This window comes from Myotis yumanensis, unplaced genomic scaffold (assembly GCF_028538775.1).
Source record: "Myotis yumanensis isolate MYYU_CA2020_CCGP unplaced genomic scaffold, mMyoYum1.0.hap1 SCAF_413, whole genome shotgun sequence".
Lineage (NCBI taxonomy): Eukaryota > Metazoa > Chordata > Mammalia > Chiroptera > Vespertilionidae > Myotis > Myotis yumanensis.
The window spans coordinates 1-18,497 of NW_027224164.1; the positions used below are offsets into that span (position 1 = coordinate 1).

Consider the following 18,497-nt stretch of genomic DNA (forward strand, 5'->3'; position numbering starts at 1 on the left):
GAATTCTACAAATTTCATGAAAGTTGGAAATCCATTCACCGTTTGCAATACATATTGATGTATTTAATAAAATTGCATGGACTATATCGTTTTCATCCCTGTACCCCAGTACTAAGTTCTCAATAGTGACAAAGAGCTGAGACCCACATTTCTACTGGGTGGGTTTGACGGAATTTCTGTATTGCTGGGTCACCATGAAATCCATGGTCTTCCTTCCACTTTGCATTTCCAGCAATGTAGCTTTATGGAGTTATCCTCAGGTAAGTAGTGAGACCCTTTGGAGCGGATTCATGACAGGGTGGCTTAGTGATGCGTCACGTTGACTAGCCTAGGTTTCCCAGAACTCCCTTCCCCATACGCTTCCGGTTAGAATGGGCCACAAGAAACCTTTTATGTGCTAACTGCAGGGAGAAGTGAAACAGCAGCATGTTGTTTTAACGCTTTGATAGTTGGTGCAGGAGCACCAGGCACTGTTGCAGTTCACACGTTGTCATTTATCTGCTGGCTGCCTCCTAGGTGTGAAGTAACAGGTCTGAGGCTGCTCCACCTCTCCAGGATCCTCCTCCAGCTTCTCAAATTCCTAGGCCAGATGCATATTTAACTCTGTGGTGAAGGGCACCAGTTTCTTCTGCAGGACACCCACGTCATCGAAGTTGGAGGTGGTGAGTGACATGGGTTCCAGGCCATCTGCAAGGGGGGTCCAGCTTGTGCTTGTGGGCGCCAATGTGTCCTCGGTCTCCCACATTTACATCCATCTTCCCTTCCCGAATGCCTGCCCTGCAGACTTCAAGCTCCAGCATTAGATGCAAAGACAACAGCCTTACAGAGACTGTTTAACCTGCTCCCACAATTGCGTATGGTCAAATACCTATAAATCCCTTAATATACATATATATATATACATATATACATATATATAAATATACATACATACATATATATAAAAACTTTATGTCAGTGGTGCTGCTTTTCTAATTGTACCCTGATACACATGATAACCAGATTCTTATTTCATCAGTCAGAATACCAATCAAATCAATTTCACATAGGACATCATTGTCAAAATTAGCAGAATACTAGGGTTGGGTGGTTGGATCCTGGGAGGAGCAAAACAATAGCAGAAAATTATCCAGTCGACTCTGGCTGAAGTAGGTGGGACAGGCAAAGAAAGGAGCAGAAGAGGGTGGCAGAGAGCTGTATCATGAGTTACAGTAGGGAAATAGCTAATCTACATCTGAATTATTAAAGCTGCAAGGCTGGAACTAGAGTAAGGCAAGGGATGCACAAAAGCTACAAAATTTAAGGGGCACACACTCAGTCCCGACCTTGTAAAGCTGGCTAAGTAATGATCTCATGTCTCATCACTTTTAGCACTATGAAAAATATTGGACAGTGAGGCAGGCTGAGCCAAGACTGGCCCTTTGACAGGACTTGAAGCAGAAACTCATACTCCTAGTAGACGGGCTGAAAGCAGAAACCAAGCATGAATGTCAAGGGGCAGGGGACACAAGTAGTCAAGAAAGATGAGCCAAGCTGACAGTTCTACTTGGAAGACTGCTTTGGCTGAAGAGGAAGAGGGAGGGAAACGCAAAATGGACAGCAGCCAGTGTGGAAGGATACCCTTAGGGTTTGAGGAATCTTACGCAACCCCAGAGACCTGGAAAGAACCCAGTCTCTGGATGCACAGGTGCTCTAACAAGGTGATACAAGCACACAGCCTTGGCACCCCTAGACCATGCTAGAGACAGCAGTGTAAAGGATTTGTTATGCTTAAAATTAATCCACCCTGTTTTTGGAGTTGCTGGAAACTTGTTACTATATTATTACACATTACTGAACTCAGGATTACAGTTTATGGGTTAGTGGCTTAAAGAACAAGGATTTTACATTAATTAATGGTTTAATTCTAGACTCTATCAATACTAGCTGTTTGACATTGGACAAGTTATTTGATTTCGGAGTCTGTTTTTCCATCTGCAAAAATGGGCACAATCAGTCTTCCTGAAAAGACCATTCTGAGAAATAAACTGGGTCCATAAGGAAGAACTCAACAGATTGCAGTTCCTTTCCTTATTTATTCACATTACATTTTCAATTGCTGTCTCCCTGAGGAAATGTTTAGAGACACTGCCAGGTCTCACCCAGAAGCCATTTAATAGTTATGAAGAGGGCTGGTTTAGCTTGTTTATGGTGGCTCTAATTCTATCCCCCAGCCCCAACACCAGCTCCTCCACCCCTAACAGTCAAACTTCTTGTCATGTTCAGGCTTCTGGGATTTGCACCATTTAGAGCAGATGCACCAACTTTCTACTTTCTCTTCCTTTCTTCCTTACTTCCTCTACAAGCTCAAAGGACTGAACAGGCCTGCTCCTCTGGTTTGGTGGTGTTTCCAGTTCCCACTGATTCCTACACAAGCCCTGGCAATCGCTTTACGGTCCAGCCTCTGAGTAGGTCAGTGTTGTCTCTCATAAAGCCGGTCTGTAAATTTCACCTTGAATCCTACAGTCTGCAGAAGCCTCCAGTCTACTGCTTTCTAGTTCCAGGTTTTTTAAGGTCCTTGGACCTAGAGAAGAGGGAGCAGGTCTGTATGTTGAATGTTTGCTATGTACAAAATGGAGCATCATAAAACCATTTCCTACTCTTCTTCCCCTTATTTCTTCTCTCTCTTCTAAAATCTTCCATTACAAACAGCACATCACTCCCTTCTTTGTTATATGTAATGATTTCATGCATAGGGAAACTGTTTCCCCAGTTAGATTATAAGCTCCCTGAAGGCAGGAATACTCCTGAAAGACAAGCCTTCCATGGTCATTGTATTCACTGCTATTCTCACCCACACTGCAGTGTATCCAGCAGGGACTTAATCAATCAGTAGCTCTGTAATTGCCCAAGTGCAGATGGAGGGACTTCTGACCTGCAGAAACTAGTTTGTAGGAACAAAAGAACCCAGGTACTGAGGTCAATGGTTTATGTTGTCTATGTCTGGGGCTCTGTGTGGGGCCTGTCAACATTCCGCAGGAAGCAGCACTCCCCGTCCTCTCACTATCCCAGTCCTTATAGGCACTTAGCCTTCATCCTGTTGCCAGGCATGCAGGGACAGTTCTGCACAGCAGATGAAACTGTTAATAACCTCAACAGGCCCAGGAAAGGCTCAAGAAACATAGCCTAAACCCCTCCACAGAGGATGCTCCAGGAGGTACAGGACTAGTCCAAGATCACACACTTGTGTGTCAACCCAGATCTCCTACTCATCCACCACTGTCCAGCCACCTGCTCATCTCTTGGAGACTCTAAAGGGATTGAAGACCCCAAACGATGATTCTCTGAGTACAAATTTAAAGTCTGACTCCTGCTGGTTTTTTCTTAGGGACCAGGCTTTCTTTCCTTTTTTCTTTCTAATCTCATCACAGGACACCAAGTCCTCTCCCTTGACACCCCCCACCCCCCCAAGATAAGCCCTGACCTGGACCTCAGGAAATCTCTAGGGGCCTACACATACCTCCTCACTGATCATGATCAACACAGTGTGGGGCCTTTACCTCCTACTGCACCATGCCAAAACACTCAAGGCTCAAAACTCAAGGCCCACATCTGACCGGAACCCACCCCATCCCCACCCCTCACTATACGGGGCACACCTTGGCAACCAGACTGCTGTGTCCCGAAGACGGGTTCCACCCAGGCTGAAAATCTCCGTGATCTGGGGAAGAATTAACATCATGGGTCAACATGGCTGGTTGGGTTAAAACTAGGTCAGGGCAGGGTGCGGTGTCCCCGAGCACTGACCACTGGCGTGCCAGCCCCTCCTGCCTCCTCTGGGGCCGAATCAGAGGCTGAGTCATCCTTGCTCTTCTCTTTGTCCTCCTCAGGGTCAGGTGGCTCTTGCTTCACACGTGGCAGGCCTGAGTCTACTCCCTGGGAGAGGTGGGAAATAGGCAACAGTCAGAAAAGCAAGGTCGGCCTAAGGAAAGGGTCTCTTATTGGCCAACCTGTCACTGTGCTCATAAACCCCACTTCTATCACACTTCCGCACAGAAAAACCATCTGTCTAAAGAATTTTTCCCATTCCCCACAGATTTCCATTTTTTCTATTAGCTGGGCAGCAAAGCAGGCAGAGCCTGGGGAAGGCAGAGTAATTCTGTGGAAAGGCTGCAATCAGCACACCCATTGCTCTGCTCAAAGAACCACCATCACGGCTCACCATCACTCTGCTCACAGATCACCCATCACTGAGCCCCACCTTGCTGGGGCAGCCTCGCAGCAACACGGGAGAGGTCAGGATGGCTCTGCCTGGTGTCCAGTCTTCCTGAGCATCCACCTTCTCTTGCTTCACCTGGGGTAAGACCACAACCCAACTCAGGCCAGGGCACTGGGCCCCCTGTGTGAAGGAGGATTGCAGCAGACTTGGTCCCAGCTTCCCGGAACAAGGCTGGATAGGGTTGGGAAGGGCAGGATGAGGTGGGGCCCTCACCTGCAACAGGGGTTCTGTGGAAGCTGGGGCAGGGCCAGGTACCTGCACGGGACTGCTTGCACCCTCCCGTAAGAACACAAGGTCAGTGCCAGGCGGGGGCAACACAAAGCCATTGCCTGCTTCCTGTTTCACTGGAGTCTGGGCTTGGTTTGGTCGGGCTGTGGGTGTGCCCGAGGGTGTCTTCAAGGAATGGCCCACACGGGGCCGTCGAGTAGATCCAGGCCTCTTTCGACGAGGGTAAGGTGGGGGTGACACTGCCCCATCCTCAGACCCTGACCAGACACTTGGCAGCAGGCGCTTCTGTGAGAAGAGGTTGGGTGTTATGGCCACCTGTAGTGACCTGACCACACTACCCTGCCCTGACCAACAAGCCTGCGGATCTCCCTATTAGTACCTGCAGAAAATCTGCTTATATGTGAGCCCCTTATCACTGAGCCTGCTTGTCTCCTGTTACCAGTGCCAATGCCACCCAAATTTCTCATTTACATTGGCTCGATGTCTACTAATCCTTGACCAAACCCACTGCCCCACTCACCCCTCTGAAGTTGCAAGACCCATCTGGCCTGTCCCACCCCACATACCAGGTCTGTCCACCATTCCCAGGCACTGGGGGACCCGGTACCTAACCTATCGTGCCCACCTGACCCTTCCTGCCCCACCCACCATGGCAAACTGCAGGCATTGGCGCCAACGACACTTCTGGCGCTTCTGGTTACTGCCCCCGAATTTGGGCTTGTCGAAGCAGAAGTCACAGTGGCCACAGTCCATCCGTCGCAGGCAGGCTGCACAGGCCCCACACTTGCGGTTCTGCCGGCGGTTTGTGTAAGGTTGCTGGGGGACAGGGGAGACAGGGGTACTGTTGTTAAGACTAGTACAGTACTGTTCCTGTTGCTCCTCCACTAGCCCCATGGGAGGGAACTGGATGCACAGTCTTAGCCTGACTCCCACTAGTCACATGTCAGTGTCTGCTAGTCACACCACCAGGCACTATCACTGAACCAAAAAACCTCTCGATACGATTAACACTGTGACTACTCCAACACAGTATCCATTACTCTATCTGCCAGTCCCCACTAGCTACCAAGACAAGGTCTCTGACCTCCCCACCTCCAGTAGGATTCTGCTGACCCTCGATTAGCACCTACCACACCTGCTACGTCTACTCACCCTATGTGAACTCTGATCACTGTGGCAGCTTTTTCTCTTTTAGCCCCACCAGAATGTTACTTCATCTGACATTAGGTACTATCACTGCACCTGTTGATCCCATAGTAGTCTCTCCCCATTGTCTGCTTATCCCATACTGGTACCCATTACTCTGCCTTGCTCTTCCCCTATTAGGCCCATTGCAGCATGTGCTTCTTTGGGCTTAACCAAGTGCCTTAGGAGAGTCTAGACTTGTCCAGGTAAGATGGGGCCACTCACTAGCTCGTCCTCGTCTACACAGTAATAGATGAACTCAGCAGGTGATGAGGGGCCCAGGGCTCTGGGGTGCTGCAGAGGCAAATGGGGTGGGGTCATGTTAGGTACTGGGTAAGATTAGGGTTGTGCCTTCCCCCACCCTCTAGCGCCTCACCAGCTCTGGGGACTCTGGAGGCTGAGGTGGAGGAGGCGGAGGTAGTGGCTGGGTTCTGGGACGCCGCCGGGCAGCCATCTTGGAGTCGCAGCCTCCCCTGCGGCGGCTACGCTTACCCTAGGAGAAAGCCAAAAAAGTACATCAGTTTAGGCACGGTGGCACCAGGCAAACAGGACCGCCGCCCCCCCCCCCCCCCCCCCCCCCCCAAGGAATGCAGAAAGCATGCATGGGACAGACAGGCAGTGTGGGATGGGGCACTCACAGCAGGGGGAGCCACAGCTAGGGGAGGGCGTCGTTGACATCGCTGATGGTGGCGACGCAGGCGATGAGCAAGATGCTGGCAGACAGGGGCAGGTAGGTAGAGCCAGGAAGGTGAGAGTAGGGAAAGGAGAAAAGAAGACATGAGGTGGGCAAGGCCAGGTTGGGAGGAAGCAGCAGCAAGTTTAATAGCAGAATGAGCTCTGCCCCAGCCCTGGCCCCACCAGCACCAGTCCCTCCAGCCTGACTCACTCGTAGGCAGCGCCGCTGGATGCACCTCCACTGGCGCCTGAGACCAGGGCGGGGAGGGCGAAGGCAGACTCGGCAACGGCCACAGTCCTCTCGGGTCTGGCAGCCCCGGCATACTCCACACCCTCGGCTCTGTTGGGGGGCCAGAGGCATGATGCAAGGGGCTAGGGCTAGGAGGGCCAGGGGCTAGGGTTAGCCTTGGGCCCACCCCACCTGCCCAACCCACCTTTTCCACAATCCTGAGGCACCGTCTCCGCTCACACTTGCAGAACAGCCCTGAGGCCACATCATGGGGCAGCTGCAGGAGGCAGGTGGAACAGGCCCCGCAGTCCTCCGTTACCCGGCAGGCTGCACACTCTCCGCAGCCCACACGCTGCAAGGAATCGGTGGGGCAAGGTCACAGACTTAAGCAGAGTGACTCCAGGAGCCCTGCCCCTCAAGAGTCTGCTGACCCTATGTTAGCTCCCATCGCCATGTCTGCTAGTCCCCCATTTGCTTCATCACTGTACCTGATAATTACTGATTAGCCAACATCATTGAGGCCATCACTATGTCTACCATTCCCATTAACCTCATCTACTAATATCCTATTAACACCCATTACAGTCTGCTGACTGCAGCTAGCTCCCTACGGAATAACTAACACCACATGGATCCATCACCATTCCTTCAGACCCTCCCCTACCTCCCATTACATCTTGCTCCCACCACTCACTTGTGAGGAGGAGGAGGTCATGCTTACCTTAAACATCCTCTGCTCCCGGTTGAAAGCAATTCTCTGCGCTGGGGAGGGGGGGAGGAAGGTAAGAGATGAGGAAAGGGAGCATTAGCTATCTGACCTCATCCAATGCCTTTGCCCTGACATTCACCATTCAATGTCCAGCCTGACACTGGTGTCCTAGACTGTCACCAGAACTATTCCGGCTCCTATCTCCCCGTGTCCTAGGGGCCACTCACCTCTGCAGTCCTTGCACAATGTCTTGAGCCGCTGCCTTCCGGTACCATCCCCTGAGAAGCTGATTCCACAGTTCTCACAGTGCCTGGGATAGGAAACATGAGTGTGGGGCCCTGAGTATATACCCCCAACCACAACCCTCACCCACTTGGCTCACTTTAGGCCAACACTCACCCAGGTGCAGGGAGCGAAGCTGGGGCCGTGTCAGCATCAGCCTTGGTTTTAGCCCCTGAGGCCTCCTTTCTGACCTCAACCCTCTTGGATCCAACCTGACATTTTCGAGCTTTAACAGGCTTCGAAGGCTTCTTCCGCTTCCTGCTGGGGAGAGCCAAGGATTGGGCCTGGAAGTAGGAGCAAGGGCAGGAAGAATGTAGGTCAGTGGGTGGGTTTTAGGTGGCTCAGCCCCCCTTGCATCTGGGTACCCACACTGTGTCGCACCTTAGGGGCTGGATAGCACAGGATGCCTTGTTTGAAGTCGAAGAGGGTGAGGTCGCACGAAGGGCCCAGGTATCGAATCAGCTCAACTTTGCTTCGGATCCTGTCTCCTGTGGGGCTGGAGATGGGCCAGAAGTGATTGGTACCCAGGTGAAGCCATTGCCACTCCACCCACACAACTCTCCCCCTGAGAGGTGGACAGGCCTGCAGGGCTGGTGGAACACAGAAGGTAGCATGGATCTGCTTGGCCAGGCCCTACCCCAACTAACCCTCAGTAGCAAGAATATTAAAGGTATATAAATAGCAGCAGATATACAAACATTAATTAATATAAATGCAAATGAATGTGCATGTATTTATAACATATAATACCAGTGGTATTCTATATAAGTTAAACACAAATAGGAACACAAATACATTAAGTAAAATGTAAATGTGTTAGCAGTATATACTAAACACACAGACAAATAAACTTATGTGAGAAACAAATGTTTAAAAATCTACATAGCCCTGGCCAGGTAGTTCAGTTGGTTAGAGTGTTGTCCCGATATGCCAAGGTTGCAGGTTCAATCTTCAGTGAGGGCACATACAAGAAGCAACCAATGGCTTGGCCGGCATGGCTCAGTGGTTTAACATCGACCTATGAACCAGTACATCACAGTTCAATTCCTGGTCAGAGCACATGCCCAGGTTGCTGGCTCGATCCCCAGTGTGGGGCGTAAGGGAGGGAGCCAATCAATGATTCTCATCACTGATGTTTCTATCTCTCTCTCCCTCTCTGAAAGCAATAAATATAATCCTATCTAATAATAGAGAAACATGGTAATTAACCATAACTTCGCTACGCTTCCCATTGGATATCAGCGAGATATGCAAATTAACTGCCAACAAAGATGGCGGCCAGCAGCCAGGCAGCTGAAGCGAACAGGAGGTTTGCTTGCTCCAGTGAGGGAGGAAGCCAAGGTTCCCCGCGTGCAGCCGCCCAGCTCTGAGCTCCGGATGCAACAATGTTGCAATTATAGAAGCTAAACAAACCCAGAAACCTGCTTTCAGCCGCCAGCGGGCTCAGAGCTTAGAGCACCAGTGATGGCAACAGAGTTTCAATATAGAAACTAAACAAACCCAGATACCTGCTTTCAGCCAGCCACAGCCTCAGAGCTGGAGCCGGCTCTCAGCTCCAGTGACAGCTATAGAAGGTAAATAAATCCCAGAATAAAAAAAAAAAAAAAGAAAAAGAAAAGAGGCTGGGAGCTTCAGTTGCTCGCCAGCCTGAAAACGGCCTTTAGCTCCTCACCCAGACTGGCCAGGCACCCCAGTGGGGACCCCCACCCTGAAGGAGGTGTGATCAGCTGCAAACAGCCATCAGCCCGTCATCCAGGCTGGTCAGGCACCCAAGCGGGACCCCCACCCTGATCTGGGACACCCTTCAGGGCAAACCAACCGGCCCCCACCCATGCACCAGGCCTCTATTCTATATAATAAAAGGGTAATATGCAAACTGACCCTAACAGCAGAACGACTGAGAATGACTGGTTACTATGACACACACTGACCACCAGGGGGCAGGCGCTCAATGCAGGAGCTGCCCTCTGGTGGTCAGGGCACTCTCACATTGGAGGAGCTCTGCTCAGCCACAAGCCAGGCTCATGGCTGCCAGTACAGCGGTGGTGGTGGCAGCCTCTTCTGCCTCCTCAGCAGTGCTAAGGATGTCCGACTGCAGCTTAGGTCTGCTCCCTGCTGGCAAGTGGGCATCCCCCGAGGACTGCCGGGCTGCCAGAGGGATGTCTGATTGCCAGTTTTGGCCCAATCCCCCGGGGAGCAGGCCTAAGCCAGCAAGTGGTCACCCCCGAGGGGTCCCAGATTGCGAGAGGGCACAGGCTGGGCTGAGGGACCCCCTACCCGAGTGCACAAATTTTTGTGCACCGGGCCTCTAGTGTTATATAATAAAAGGCTAATATGCAAATTGACCGAACAGCAGAATGACCGGTCGCTGTGATACACACTGACCACCAGGGGGCAGATGCTCAATGCAGGAGCTGCCCCCTGGTAGTCAGTGTGCTCCCACAGGGGGAGCGCCCCTCAACCAGAAGCCCAGAGCCAGGCTCATGGTTGGTGAGCGCAGCGGCGGTGGCGGGATCCTGCCTCTGCAGCAGCGCTAAGGATGTCAGATTGCCAGCTTAAGCCATCAGTCAAACATCCCCCAAGGTCTCCTGGACTGCGAGAGGGTGCAGGCCAGGCTGAGGGAACCCGAGTACACGATTTTCAGGCCTCTAGTGTGTGTGTGTGTGTGTGTGTGTGTGTATATATACATACATACTAGAGGCCCAGTGCACAAAAATTTGTGCACTCGGGGGGGGGGGTTCCTCAGCCCGGCCTGTGCCCTCTCGCAGTCTGGGACCCCTCAGGGGATGATCACCTGCTGGCTTAGGCCCGCTCCCCAGGGGATTGGGCCTAAGATGGCAATTAGACATCCCTCTGGCAGCCCGGGAGCCCTCAGGGGATGTCCACTTGCCAGCGGGGAGCAGGTCTAAACTGCAGTCGGACATCCTTAGCGCTGTTGAGGAGGCAGGAGAGGCTCCCACCACCACTGCTGTACTGGCAGCCATCAGCCTGGCTTGTGGCTGAGCAGAGCTCCTCCCATGTGATAGCGCCCTGACCACCAGAGAGCAGCTCCTGCATTGAGCGTCTGCCCCCTGGTGGTCAGTGTATGTCATAGTGACCAGTCATTCCCAGTCGTTCTGCTGTTAGGGTCAGTTTGCATATTACCCTTTTATTATATAGAATAGAGGCCTGGTGCACGGGTGGGGGCCAGCTGGTTTGCCCTGAAGGGTGTCCCAGATCAGGGTGGGGGTCCCGCTTGGGTGCCTGGCCAGCCTGGATGAGGGGATGATGGCTGTTTGCAGCTGGTCACACCCCCTTCAGGGTGGGGGTCCCCACTGGGGTGCCTGGCAGGTCTGGGTGAGGGGTGGAGGGCCGTTTTCAGGCTGGCGGGCGACTGAAGCTCCCAACCGCTCCTTTTTTTTCCCCCTTTTATTCTGGGATTTATTTACCTTCTATAGCTGTCACTGGAGCTGAGAGCCGGCTCCAGCTCTGAGGCCCGGCTTCAGCTCTGAGGCTGCAGCTGGCTGAAAACAGGTATCTGGGTTTGTTTAGCTTCTATAATTGAAACACTGTTGCCATCGCTGCCGCTCTAAGCTCTGAGGCCGAAGCTGGCTGAAAGCAGGTATCTGGAGCTTGTTTAGTTTCTATAATTGCAACTTTGTTGCTTAGAGTGTAGCTTAGAGCAGGGCGAGGCAGGCGGGGAACGTTGGCTTCCTCCGTCACTGGAGCAAGCAAGCCTCCTGTTCGCTTCAGCTGCCTGGCTGCCGGCTGCCATCTTTGTTGGCAGTTAATTTGCATATCTTGCTGATTAGCCAATGGGAAGTGTAGCGAAGTTACGGTTAATTACCATGTTTGTCTATTATTAGATAGGATATATATATGCAACCAATGAATGCAGAAATAAGTAATACAACAAATCTATGTTTCTCTCTCTCCCTTTCTCTCTCTCTCAAATCAGTCAATAAAACCTACACATGCATATAAAAATGTGTCCATAAATATACATACAAATAGATGTGTAAACAAATAAATGCAACTACATACAAAATAAAGTGTAAGTAACTGATGTTAGGACACAATACTCCACAGGTCTCTCGCAGTTATGCATGCTTTGCAAGAAAGGCACAAACTGTCCTTTGCTATTAACTGTCTTTTCAAAGATGTTTGTACAGTAACTAACCTCGGGAGATAAGAGGAAGGGTCTCCTAGAGCAGTGGTTCTCAACCTTGGCTGCACATTAGAATCACCTGGGAATTTTCTTTAAAATTCTGATTTCTGGGCCTCATCCTCTGGAAATTCTGTTTCTTTGTTACTAATGTTGTGGCCTCACCCCATAAAAAGAAACAGAATTTCCGGAGGATGAGGCCTAGAAATCAGGATTTTAAAAAGATTCCCAGGTGATTCTAATGTGCAGCCAAGGTTGAGAACCACTGTTCTAGAGCAAAAGGAAGACATCCTTGCTGTCCTAAACATCATAAAAGATCGGATTCCTTAAGCTCAGGGTTCTTACCTACAACACAACCCAGTGCATGTGCAGTGCTAGTTAGCCTTCTTCATTTCACCCTGTCAGAACTGGCTTTCAGGGAATCATTCTGGATACTGCTATTGCTAAGAGTAATAAACTCATCTCTGACCCAGGAATCTCATATCTCCCAACAGCATCCACAAAACTGTGACATTCACTGATATTGAACTTTGATTCACTGATATTGAACTCAATTGTTATCTTAACCTAATTAGGGTAAAATCTCTGATCCTTTACAGTTCTTGATAATTGCACTTACATTTATAAATGTTGAAAGTTTTATATGCTAAAAATATGTGAATAAGTGTAAAATTAAATATAAGTAAATGTAAATATATTTGTAATTTTATTATTCCTCCAGAAAAAAACAACTTAGACAAAGTTCAGGAAGAGAGTAGAAAATTTAATAACTAGCATATCACAAATATATCTTAAATCCTTATGCGTAAATTGTTTATAAGTATGTATGTTTATGAATTATAGTCAAATTTCATTATTCCTGGTAGTTATGCTCTATAAAGTCAGCTTGAACACTGCATTAGTGAATATAGAACCACTGCTCCTAGTAGAACTACAGGTTGAGTTCCTATGAGCCTGTGGTCACAATATTTTTGTAAACTAATCCTATGTAAGCTTTTTTTTACGTGTGTTTCTGTGTAAAGACACCCTAGTTAATATATTCTTCTTATAAATAACTAACTGTGTGGTCTTTGAATGATGTAAAGCCAGAAGCTTTGAAGCCCATCTGCATTATATAGCTTTCTTTGCCAATGTCCTTGTAACACAATCCAGTCTCATCAGCATTGAAAATCTACTCTTCTGTATAGCTGCTTTCCCACAAAACACTTGGCAGGTATTTTTTAAAATCTTCCGCAGACTTCTAATCTGCAGGACCTGCCTTGCATGCAAATTTAACATTTTTCACAATATATCACCTTTGAAATGTTTGCGATAGCCAGTACTAGTGGCAACAGGTTTAACATTTTCCTAAACTGGAGCAACATGATTGTCACTGTTCTGGGCTTTCAGCCTCATAATGCTGCCCACTACACTTTATTGGTCAGCATCTCATAGAGCCACACAGTTAGCCAGTCTTCCACCTTTTCCTTAGCTTCATCACGTACTATAGATATTACTTTTGCGCTTTCTGAAGCAGCCTCATGTACAAATTGGCAAATTTCCTCTTCTTTTTCTAGATGTACCACACTTTTGATTCACTGACATTGAACTCACAGCTGACAATACTGCAACTCAAACCTGAATGAAGTTTATTTAACACTAGAGGCCTAGTGCACGAAAATTTGTGCATTCGGGGGGTCCCTCAGCCCGGCCTGTGCCCTCTCGCAGTCTGGGACCCCTCGGGGGATGTCCACCTGCTGGCTTAGGCCCGCTCCCCGGGGGACTGGGCCTAAGCTGGCAGTCAGACATCCCTCTGGCAGCCTGGCAGCCCTCGGGGAATGTCCACTTGCTAGCGGGGACCAGGCCTAAGCTGCAGTCAGACATCCTTAGCGCTGCTGAGGAGGCAGGAGAGGCTCCCGCCACCACCACTGTGCTGGCAGCCATCAGCCTGGCTTGTGGCTGAGCAGAGCTCCCCCTGTGGGAGCACACTGACCACCAGGGGGCAGCTCCTGCATTGAGCGTCTGCCCCCTGGTGATCAGTGTGTGTCATAGTAACCAGTCATTCCCAGTCTTTCTGCTGTTAGGGTCAGTTTGCATATTACCCTTTTATTATATGTCTGGTGCATGGGTGGGGGCTGGCTGGTTTGCCCTGAAGGGTGTCCCGGATCAGGATTGGGGTCCCACTGGGGTGGCTGGCCAGCCTGGGTGAGGGGCTGAGGGCCATTTTCAGGTTGGCCACACCCCCTTCAGGGAGGTGGGTCCTGCTAGGGTGCCTGGCCAGCCTGGGTGAGTGGCTGATGGCTGTTTGCAAGCTGGCTACAGCCCCTTCAGGGTGGACGTCCCTGTTGGGGTGTCTGGGCAGCCTGGGTGAGGGGCTGAGGGCTGTTTGCAGGCTGGTCAAGCCCCCCAGCAGGGACCCTCACCCCTTGACAGTGTGGCTAGCCTGGGTGAGGGGCTGATGGCTGTTTGTAGGCTGGCCACAGCCCCTTCAGGGTGGGGGTCCCCGCTGGGGTGCCTGGCCAGCCTGGGTGAGTGGCTGATGGCTGTTTTCAGGCTGGCCACAGCCCCCAGCCACCCAAGCTCCCAGTGGAGGCTAGCTGGAAGCAGGTATCTGGGATTTATTTGTCTTCTATAATTGAAACTTTGTTGCCATGAGTGGAGGCCACAGCCAGCTCAGGGCTGGCGGGAAGCTTGGCTTCCTCCATCGCCCAGGCAACGAAGCCTCCTGCTTGCTCCAGCTCCGTGGCTGCCGGCCGTCATCTTGGTTGGGTTAATTTGCATATAGTCACTCTGACTGGCTGGTGGGCGTCCCTTAGGGCGTAGCAAAGGTACGGTCAATTAGCATATTTGTCTTTTATTAGTGTAGATGTATTTTCTCTTATAGCACATCACAGACTTCTTGCACTTAAAACACTAGATAGCACTTCAGCACTATGCTTGGGGGGCCATTGCAAACAGCACAAAAACTTGAAAAACACAGCACTAAGTAGACCATGAAAAGGACTTATTTATAGTATAACTGCTGGAATAGAAGCCTTTGTTCAACCTGGGAACAGGTGCATCAGGCTACTTAAATTGTTCTTGCTGCTCTTTGCATGTCTACCAATGACCATGAAAACATAGCTGAGCAATGACTTTGGGGGTACAAATTGTAGTGAGTAGGCGAATTTGCAAATATGGAATCTGCAAATAACGATCAAATGTAAATGCATGATTTTAGCTCCACCCATAAATTTAACCACAACCCAATTTCACTCTGCCTAACCAAGCTAAGTCCTACCCCTGACTCTGCCCACAACCCAACCAGTACCTCTGGTAATAGGTGTCTGAGCGTCCGCAGGTGGCACCTGACTTTCGAAAAACCTCACGACGCTTCCAGCCGGGGCCCAGGGCTGGGCAGTCCAGCCACTCCTCAGCCATGGGAGCCACAGGAAGGAGCAGGGGCCTGCAACATGGAGGGGGAAATGGGAGAAACAGAGCCTGTCGGCAGGGACATGCTGTGCCCCAGGCCACGTAAACCACTGGTATCTATTAATACTTGTGCAAAACCAGCGACCTCTCACAGGCAACTGGCCAATATAAGGAAGAGAAACCCCCATTCCCACCAATTCTTCCCTGTCCTGGGCCCAGGCACTTGCCATTCGTCATTCTCTAGACCTGGAAGCCCCATCCTCAACCCAAGGGTTCTCCCACCTCACTTTCAGTGCCCCAGTCCGTTCCTCCCCATCCTTCCCCTGAGAGCCTGTCATTTCTCCCCACTGCCCACCTGGCAACCTTTCGCTCTTCCTCCTTACTTCTCCCTGTCCTTGGCCCAACAGCCACTCTCTGTCTTGGATCTACTGGCTCCCTATTCCTCCCTTTGTCACCGCCATGCTCCCCCTCCTCAGCTCAAGAGGCCCCATTCATCTGCCCTCGGGCCGCTTTCCCAGCCCTGGACGCCAGTGCCGATTCCCATCCGCTCCGCTGACCCCGGAGTCCCCGGTGTCTCTCCCTCCCTCCTTCCTTCCTACCCTCCTTCCTTCCTTCCGTCTCATGTCCTCTGATCCTGCTCCCTCGATGCTGCCTCGATTCCCTGTGTCCTCCTCCAGAGTCCCAACTCCTCCACATCCCCAACCTGAACAGCCCGGCTCTCAGGCCTTCTGTGCTCAGCCTGACCGTGTCCCCTCTTGGTCAGTGTTCGGAGCCGCACTCCGCCCGGTCTCAGCTCCGGGGCCCCCCATTCCTCTCCTCAGCGGCTACGAAGCTCTCTCAACCCCTTCCCTTCGGCGTACTCGTCCTCAACCCCCCTCACCAGCCCCAGGACCCCGCTTCTCCCCTCGGCATTCTCAGCGCCCCGTCCGTCCGCTGTTCCTGTCCCCGGACCGTGCTATCTCTGACTGTCAGCCTCCTGACACCCTATCTCTCCTCGTCCTCCATGAGCTATCCTGTCCCTCCCTTTCACGATCCAACGCCCCCAGTCCTCTCCGTCATCCTCCTGAGCGGTCCTCGGTAATCCCCTCGGTTCTGCACACCCGTTTCTCTCTCTGTAACCGGAGAGGCCCCGATATCACCCCTCATACCCCTAACTCCTGGTCCGGAATCCCGACGGCGCCACTGTCAGCGTCCGGAGCCCCAGTCCTCTCCGTCTTCAGCCTAAACCTCCCCATTCCATCCCCTCCATATTCCGAAGCCGCCATTCCTCCCACTCATCGGCCTGCGGGCCTCCTCCGTCGGCGTAGCGAGCCTCCCTGCTCCACACTCCGCCTGAGCGCTCTCCGCTTCCTCCCCCGACTCTCACCAGCTCGGCTCCGGGCCGGTAGCTTTCACAGGTCTAGGTCCGCGGACCCATTACGAGGGTTCCCGCCAGAGGTTCCGGCCTTGCCCAGCTCCTCTTCTTCCTCCTCTGCAGCCGCTCAAGCGGTAGCTGTCGCCGCCGCGGCCGTTCGTTGCACCCGAGACCGGAAATCCGGGGCCCACCCCCAGGGTTCCGCTCCCCGAGAGACGCGTGCGCACGAGTGTCCGGCCGGCACTTGCCCTTAGTGGGGAGGATCGCGCGCCTGCGTGCTGAGTCCCGCAGCAGCGCGCGCCCCTGGCCGAGACCGGCTGCGCTTGCGCGCTGCAGCCCAAGTACCCTCGCCTCCCTACCGGAGACCCGCAGCTCCAGCGCTTCACGCCTCGCCAGCCAGCGCGCTCTCCCCACTGCCCCCACCTCCTGTGCGCCTGCGCTCTCCAGTCCCAACCGAAGTGGGCGTGGAGGGTTGGGGCTGGGCCTGCGCTCTCCGGCTCCCCGTTGCCTAGGCGGTCTCCACTAAGCGTGACCGGGAGGGATGGAGGGAGGGGGGCGCAGGCTGGGGTGAGCCCGAGCCCTCCTCTCCCACCTCTCCTAGGTCGCGCCTACGCTCTGCAGTGCCTGCCAACATCTCCCCCCACCACTGCGTCCCGCTCTCTGCCCCCCGCTGAACAGTTGCAGGAGCGCGCGGAGGGTTCAGCGCTTGGCTCCAGCTCCTTCCGCGGGTACTCGGGAGGGGGCGGTGCCGCGCCAGAAGTAAACAAGCGGGTCGGTCCACCAACTAAAGAGACCTGGTTCATCCCTGGAAGGGCGAGCTGTGGGGCCCACTGGACCGGACAACCGGAGAAGGCCGATGAAGTTCCTGGCACAAAGTTAGTGGGGTCCTGCTGCATACATATCCCAGAAATGGGCTTTATGAGAAGAGGGAGCTTTGTGTCCATCATTGAATACACCTCTGGTCTGGAGAGATTTTTTAAAAATTGACTTGAGAGACACAAACATCTATTTGTTCTTCTATTTATGTATGCATTCATTGGCCTTTTTTGTTAATCCTCACCAGAGGATATTTTTCCATTGATTTTTAGAGCATGGAAGGAGGGAGAGAAACATCAATGTGAGACACACACATCAATTGGTTGCCTTTCACATTCCGAATGGAACCTGTAACCCAGGTACGTAGCCTTGACTGGGAATGGAACCTCTGCTCCTTTGGTGTGCAGGCTGACACTAACCCAGTGGTTCTCAACCTTTTGGCCCTTTAAATACAGTTCCTCATGTTGTGACCCAACCATAAAATTATTTTTGTTGCTACTTCATAACTGTAATGTTGCTACTGTTATGAGTCGTAATGTAAATATCTGATATGCAGGATGACCTTAGGCCCGTGGTCAGCAAACCGCGGCTCTCGAGCCACACGGGGCTCTTTGGCCCCTTGAGTGTGGCTCTTCCACAAAATACCGACTTCTGCGCATGGGCCACGAAGTTTCAATCGCACTGTACGTGTGCGCCCACACGTGGTATTTTGTGGAAGAGCCACACTCAAGGGGCCAAAGAGCCGCATGTGGCTCGAGAGCCACAGTTTGCTGAGTTGCAGTTTGCCAACCACTGTCTTAGGTGACCCCTGTGAAAGGGTCGTTCAACCGCCAAAGGGGTCACGACCCACAGGTTGAGAACCGCTGCCACTGAGCAACTGGCCAAGGCTCATTGATTTCTTGTATGTGCTCTAACTAGGGATGGAAATCACAACCTTGGTGTATTGGGACAACTCAGACCAATTGAGCTACCTGGCCAGAGCTGGTCTGGAGAATATTAATGCTTACACTGTGGTAAATCAGCCACACGCTGAATGAGTGCTGACTGTATACCCACTGTCTCAAAATGAGAGGCTGAGAATGCAGGCCATTGGGCTCTCCCTCAGCAGGTCATATCCCCACAGCCCAACGGGGTAACCTGCACCTAGTGGGTGCCACCTGTGTATACTCACAGCCTACACAGGTACTGGCTCATCTACTTCAGGAATTTGAGAATTCAGATGCAACT

The 18,497-nt window shown here is 51.8% G+C and overlaps 1 protein-coding gene across 10 annotated transcripts; it reads right to left on the bottom strand.

Annotated features, from left to right (window-relative positions):
* Positions 1-6: 6 nt before the first annotated feature.
* On the bottom strand, positions 7-16,645 carry LOC139001330 (methyl-CpG-binding domain protein 1-like). Of its 10 annotated transcripts, none has more exons than XM_070403010.1 (17): positions 16,467-16,645; positions 15,000-15,134; positions 7,948-8,062; positions 7,684-7,850; positions 7,512-7,594; positions 7,297-7,337; positions 6,781-6,927; positions 6,558-6,686; positions 6,310-6,384; positions 6,048-6,164; positions 5,897-5,965; positions 5,135-5,302; positions 4,514-4,771; positions 4,241-4,378; positions 3,787-3,915; positions 3,639-3,700; positions 7-784 (listed from the first exon to the last, which is right to left on the bottom strand). In XM_070403010.1, exons 2-17 carry the CDS (start codon positions 15,107-15,109, stop codon positions 598-600), a joined length of 1,995 nt encoding a protein of 664 aa, XP_070259111.1. In that variant the 5' UTR covers positions 15,110-15,134; positions 16,467-16,645; the 3' UTR covers positions 7-597. The 10 variants fall into 10 exon arrangements, with proteins under 10 accessions (XP_070259111.1, XP_070259112.1, XP_070259110.1 ...); XM_070403011.1 differs by having other exon boundaries at positions 4,241-4,333; positions 16,467-16,644; XM_070403014.1 differs by lacking the exon at positions 7-784 and adding an exon at positions 980-2,563 and having other exon boundaries at positions 4,241-4,333; positions 4,472-4,771.
* Between the last annotated feature and the right edge of the window lie 1,852 nt (positions 16,646-18,497).

Bases quoted from the DNA above. Each gene is read 5' to 3' on its own strand.
- LOC139001330 (XM_070403009.1), bottom strand. From the start codon at position 15,109: ATGGCTGAGGAGTGGCTGGACTGCCCAGCCCTGGGCCCCGGCTGGAAG. The intron at 7,851-7,947 runs GTGCGACACAGT...TCCTACTTCCAG, and splicing joins TGTGCTATCCAGCCCCTAAG to GCCCAATCCTTGGCTCTCCC. The intron at 3,916-4,240 runs GTGGGGCTCAGT...CACCTCTCCCAG, and splicing joins TGCGAGGCTGCCCCAGCAAG to GGAGTAGACTCAGGCCTGCC.